Genomic DNA, 6,338 nt, shown 5'->3' on the forward strand with positions numbered 1-6,338 from the left:
TAATAAATAGAATGTTCTGTGCAGTGAGGCTTCCTGTCTTGTTCCTTTATTTTACCTTCACAAAATGTATCTCGGGTTATTTTTCCTTATTATTATCACGTGATTGGTGGACGCGTGGTTTTGGATTGCCACCCTCTTCTTTACCATGTTCCCAGTATCCTGGTCCAGAGACCGTAATTCATTGTCCTGGTCTGCTTCAGTGGGGAAAAGATTCGTTGCCATGTGGACACTGGGCGTACCTAGAACTCATCAGTGTCTGATTGTTTTAACGTTATTGTTGTTCTATCCTGCTTCCTTGCACTTGGCTAACCTCATGATACGTGTTGTTTATTTTAGTAAGAGTTTGACAATTATGTCATAAACGTTCTGAAGGTTGGTAATTATTTTTTTTGTCTGGAGAGGGTGCTTCTCTTTCAAAATGACGTCCATTGTGTCTCATGGGTGTATGCCCCTCAGCAAAAACTAAAAAAGTATAGACAGATATATGGGCCATTCCATAGTAATGAAACCTCAGCGACGCACGTAATACGGATGATGGTTTGATGAAAATCATTCTAAACAGCGATGGAGTCATTCCTCATTATTTGATAGCTTTCTTAGAGGCAACCTTCCGGCCTTCATCCCCACGTTGTGGGTGTTGGCGGGCAGGCGGGTGCTCTGGTGTGGTTTGCTTCTTCTTTCCTATCAAACATCTATCGTCATTATCTCCCCTCCTTCTTTTTTGTGTTTGTTACTCTCTTGGAGCTCCTCTAGTCTTTGGCACTTAAATGACCTTATTGTGTTGCAAATGCCGTAAAACTCTTACTAAAACTGTTTTAATCCCCACGTTATTTGTGTATGTGTGGCTGCAGTTTCCTTTATCCTGGAATGGCCTGTTAATGCAGGTAGTCTGTGGGTGCCACTGATTGGTCTTACTTCTTTTCTTTCTCCCTAGTATTTCTGTCTGTCTGTCTTACCCCCCCAGCTCTAAATGACTTTGTCGATGTTTAGATACTTCTTTTCTTTTTCTCTGTTGTTTCTGTCAATCTGTCGTGCTTATTCCCAAATTGAAATGACGGTTATCCCGTTGTGCTAATCTTTACTCAAATACAGAAAGAACACACGTATGATAACGGGTAGCATTGTTGTGAAACCAGGCGCTCATCAAAATAATGAAATCGAATAAATTGGCATTTTCCAGCGCACCTTTAATGCCCATTCAAAAACGCATTTTGCTGAAAAAACATTGATCAAAGGTAAATAACATGTAAATTTGCAGTTGCCATGGACTCTACAGTTTTAGAAGTCGCCTGACTTTGGTGGCCATTTTCTTTTTAATATTCTCCTCAACACTCGATGAGCCCCACCTCCTTCAACCGTGAATATCTTGACTTCTGTTTAAGACAAAATGGCATTTTTTCAGCTAAATCAAGGCAAATGATCAGGCTTTAAGACTATACTTACACCAATAACTCTATATGCCCAGAAATTGATGAACACCTGATTCCACCATGTCAGGACTCCAATATGGGCACATGTGGGTCTGTACTCAATTTTTTCAAGGGTTTATTCTGTTCTCTTCACCAGCCCAAATGGGAGACTTACACCCCTGAGTTTGGCAACTACATCGACGTCTCCTTCTCCTACTCTTCGGACCTCTGGCCCTGGTCGGGATACCTGGCCATCTCCATCACGGCCGCTAAGGACGCTGCATCGTGGGAAGGCATCGCCAAGGGACAGGTCACCATTGTTGTCGAGTCTCCCCCTGAGGTGAGATTACTACTCATGTCGACTGCTTAGTTTGAGACTGTCATACCACAGGGTAGCAGACTGCTTAGTGTGAGTGTGAGACTGTTATACCACAGGGTAGCAGACTGCTTAGTGTGAGTGTGAGACTGTTATACCACAGGGTAGCAGACTGCTTAGTGTGAGTGTCAGACTCTGTTATACCGCAGGGTATCAGACTGCTTAGTGTGAGTGTGACTCTGCTATACCACAGGGTAGCAGTGTCAGCCTCTGTCACACCACAGGGTAGCAGTGTCAGACTCTGTTATACCACAGGGTAGCAGTGTCAGCCTCTGTCACACCACAGGGTAGCAGTGTCAGACTCTGTTATACCACAGGGTAGCAGTGTCAGCCTCTGTCACACCACAGGGTAGCAGTGTCAGACTCTGTCACACCACAGGGTAGCAGTGTCAGACTGTTGTACCACAGGGTAGCATCGCGATTATCCTAAATTGAGTTTTTTCAAATTTTGCTGGAGGAGCAAAAAACTGACTTTTCACCACTGTATGCATCGACAATAAATGGAATTTTTATTTAACATGTATTTCTGCAAAATATTTGCGTGATTGAGATTTTTAAAGAGCGTGCGCCCCCTCCCAGTGCCTTGAAATATGTCATAACGTAATTTTCACCGAACCCTTAGTTACAATACTTGGTGCTCCCCCGCAAGACACCGTTTGAAAAGTGGCCTGTGATTGAGTCTGACACTGAGCAGTAGATGTTATTCAATGGATCTACTCTTAAAGTTGCAAGAGGCCAGGGTAATTTGAGAAATTACTAAAGAAAACACAATTATAGTTCTTGTGTTGCGGCTTTTTTTTTGTGTGTGTTGAATGTGTTTTGTTATGCCTTTATTATTTCAGTCTAATATTTTATTTCTTTGCTCGGAGCCCTGAATTATGATATTCGTGTTTTGACAAAGTGTCACCACTCGTACCTACTGCTGTGTAATGGGTATACTCTTCTCTTATGAAGTGAGTTCAACTCACCAGTTGGAAAGTGTTTTATCAGGGATGCCACTTTTCCGCTTTTTTCTGGTATTTTCGGTATTTTGATCCTGATCCGCTATTCTGTTACTGAGATCGAGATAGAATCTATAGTTGGAAAAAAAAAAACACCTTTGGGTTTTTAATTGATATTCATATGTTAGCAAGACCGTGGCGCATGGATTTTCAGCTTTTAAAAAAAAAGTTGAGTGGCATCCCTGGTTTTATTTACTGAGAATCTCTGTCTTTATTGTGGGGGTTTGTATCCCCCTCAGCCCAGGTGGCTCTACCAGGCATGGCTGGAGCAGCCTGCTTCCTAGAGGATATGGTCGCTTTCAAGGACAAGCGGGCTAGCCCAAATTTTAGGGGATTCCAGAAATCTTGACCTGCACCAAAAATGGGCATTGCCCTACCTATAGGAGAAGTTTGGTTTTCTTGATGTGTATATTTGTTTGGTTATAGAGAAAACTCTCCTTGTTTTTTAAAAGAAACTGAAAATGGGGGAAAAACTTTACCTTTGATTTTCTCAAAACAGCACTTTTTCGGGATAGCCCCCTTGTGCTTAAAAGCGACCATATACACTGTGGCAGTTTAGGCACTTCACATTTCCGACTCTGATATTTCTCTGAATGTCTTTACAATCTTTATCTTTCTATCATTTGAAACAGCGTATATGCAGAAATCTGACCTACATTTCTTTTTTTTTCAGAAACGGTCATTACAATTTATTATTCTTGTTTTTGTTTTGTTTTTGGTAATGGGGACTGAATGTCTATGGGTGGTTGGAGGGTGCCACTGGTAGGTTTTATTTCTTTTACTTTCCCTCTGTTGTTTCTGTCCGTCTTTGTTACTTTTTCCCCAGCACTGAATGACCATTATTGTTTTGATGTGTTTATCTTTACTCAAACAGAATGTCTTCCTAATTATTTAGATCAAACAGAATGTGAACTACGTGAATATGTTTCACTTCCTTCCATCTCATGCTAATATGCGGGTGGTTGGCGGGTGTTCTGGTGTGGTTTGCTCCTTCTTTCCTATCTATCGTCCTTATCTCCCCTCTCTCATTTTTATGTTTGTTACTCTCTTGTAACACCTCTAATCTTCAGCACTTATATGACCTTATTGTGTTGCAAGTGCCGTAAAACTCTTACTAAAACATAAAACATGCTAATATGTCCATCTGTATTGTCTTCAGGAGGAGGAGACAGAGCCTCGCAGGTCAACGATTATTCTGCCCATCCGAGCCAAAATTATACCAACGCCACCGAGAAAGTAAGAACCTTTTATATTTTTTTCATCAAGGATATGAAATAGTCCCCTCACTCCAAGTGTGTCTTAATCTCTAATCTTTGTTAATTTAATATTGTTTAAATCCTACAAATTTTTCTTTCATCTTTTGTGACTTGAATGTTACAGACATATTATCATTGAGTCTTTAAAATACATGATTTTGCATTTGGTGAATTCCAGAATTGTTCGATATTTCACGAAAATCTCTGTTAATATTCTTATCATGGGCGGTGTGTCAGCTCCGGTGGTATAATGCTGGACCATGGAGTGGATGGCCCTTGATCGAATCCCAAGTGGGACACTTTTGAACTTGGAGTTTTTAAGGCCCTCCACCCATCTGTCTGAAATGTTGCTGATGGCCTATGCCCCACTGGGAGTTAAAAAGGGCAAGAGAGAAACCCATCTGTCTTATTAGAGATTGATGTTAAATTCGGAGGTACCACCTCATAAATAACCTGACAGTGCTGAAAAGTGCATGTCTATTTGAGAGGCATGCTGACAAAACGAGTTTGTTACTCGGAATCTGTGAATGGAGATATCGGCCTAAAATAGCGACATAGGTCAAATCTATAGATTTTCAACTGGTACCATTTTCTCGAAGTTTGACTTCTTTAATTTGTACTTCATTAGCTTCATTCTGGACATATATTTAAGTAATTTTGTAAAATTGTTTCAGTAGGGAGAGGACTTGTAAAAAAATATTTTCTTTCATGCTGTGTTAAATGCTCTTGATTTTATTTTGTTCTCTCATTATTTTTTTCCAACAATATTGAGTGCAAACTTATCCGATATTTCTCTCTCCACCTCTTCTCCTCCTCCTCTTCCTCCTCCTCCTCCTCCTCCTCCCACCTCCAGCAAACGTATCCTGTGGGATCAGTACCACAACCTCCGCTACCCTCCGGGCTACTTTCCGCGGGACAACCTACGCATGAAGAACGACCCACTAGATTGGTGAGTGCTTCCTTACTTTACTTTACCTTTACTTTACTTTAGCCGTCCTCTTGTACCTCTTGGGCGTCGACAGGAGAAAGAGCTTCCTGTCTCTAGAAAGTTTGAAGGCCTTGCTGGGAGGGATATTGAATGTTCTCAGGGTATCCTTCACACCCTGGATCCAGGTCTTTCTTGGTCTTCCTTTGTGAGTGCTTCCTGCTCTTGGAAATTGGACTGATAATTGTTTTCCGCCCTCACAAGTTAGATGATTGAAGAGGCAGGCTGCTTGGACTTCACTTGTCAGCTCGAGCCGGGGCTGAGAGGAATAATTCTTTCCCTGCGGTTTTATGCAAAAAAGAATTTCTGAAATTATGCATACAGTGCAAGCTACTGTTATAGGCGCTCTAAAACACTAACATACTCTCAAGATCTTTCGCTGTTTATGTCCGGATACCCGTTCCCACCTGGGTGAAGTGAGGAAAATTCGTGTGAAGTGCCTTTCTCAAGGACACAACGTCGGGCCTGCGACTCGAACCCCGAATGGGCAACCTCACGATTACGAGTCCGGTAGCCTAACCACTAGGCCACCGACGCCACCAAATAACCCAAGGGCTTTGTAAAGGATGAGTGTGTTGGTGTTTCTTTCTTGAAAAGCCTCTTTAGGTAAAGCAGTGTTTCCCTAATGTCGCGATGGGAAATATCACTGCTTAAGCATTAAGCACTGAGTCAGGTCCTGGGAAACAACAATGGAACAAAGTATCATAAAAAACGAGTGTACGGATGGTTTCTGGATCCTCTACAGAAGATGTGCAAGAGGGGAAAAAGGCGCACATGCACGCACGCACGCACGCACGCACACACACACACTCACACACTCACTCACTCACACACACACACTCACACACACACACACCAGTGCTGTACTACTGACTGAAGTCTTTAGGCTATTCACAAAGGGGTGATATTAACATGTTCTTATGCACAGTAGAATTGTAAATGGGCTGATTTATCAATGTCATACTCATACTGTGCCGGAACAACATAGGGGGAACTGCTGCTTTTTCTTTCCTCATCCTTACTATGGACATTTGCCTCTACTTCTTTTGTTTGTTTGTCACTCTCTTGTGAACTGCTATTTCCGGGGGGCCTTGATAGTGACAGTCGAAGCAGACTTTGTGCTGTAGAAACTGGAGAGGTGAGCAGAGTGAACCTGATATTTGGACTTCTCTGTTGACATCTACCCCTTGACGCTGATATGACTTTATGCAGTTGCAAGCACCGTAAAACCGTACTAAAACTTAGTGCACCCATTCACGCGCGCACACACATACAAACACGCGCGCGCACACACACTCACACACACACACA

The 6,338-nt window shown here is 42.2% G+C and overlaps 1 protein-coding gene across 3 annotated transcripts in view; it reads left to right on the top strand.

Moving 5' to 3' along the window:
* The window catches only part of LOC101846379 (membrane-bound transcription factor site-1 protease), a 107,219-nt gene that overhangs the window by 91,216 nt on the left and 9,665 nt on the right, over window positions 1–6,338 (top strand). For all 3 annotated transcript variants that reach the window (XM_005107720.3, XM_005107719.3, XM_005107718.3), the window contains exons 18-20: window positions 1,567–1,749; window positions 3,946–4,022; window positions 4,896–4,991. In XM_005107720.3, the coding sequence (XP_005107777.1) occupies window positions 1,567–1,749; window positions 3,946–4,022; window positions 4,896–4,991 (356 nt within the window). The remainder of the gene's footprint in view (window positions 1–1,566; window positions 1,750–3,945; window positions 4,023–4,895; window positions 4,992–6,338) is intronic.

Source organism: Aplysia californica, unplaced genomic scaffold (genome assembly GCF_000002075.1).
Source record: "Aplysia californica isolate F4 #8 unplaced genomic scaffold, AplCal3.0 scaffold00624, whole genome shotgun sequence".
In the NCBI taxonomy this organism is placed as follows: domain Eukaryota; kingdom Metazoa; phylum Mollusca; class Gastropoda; order Aplysiida; family Aplysiidae; genus Aplysia; species Aplysia californica.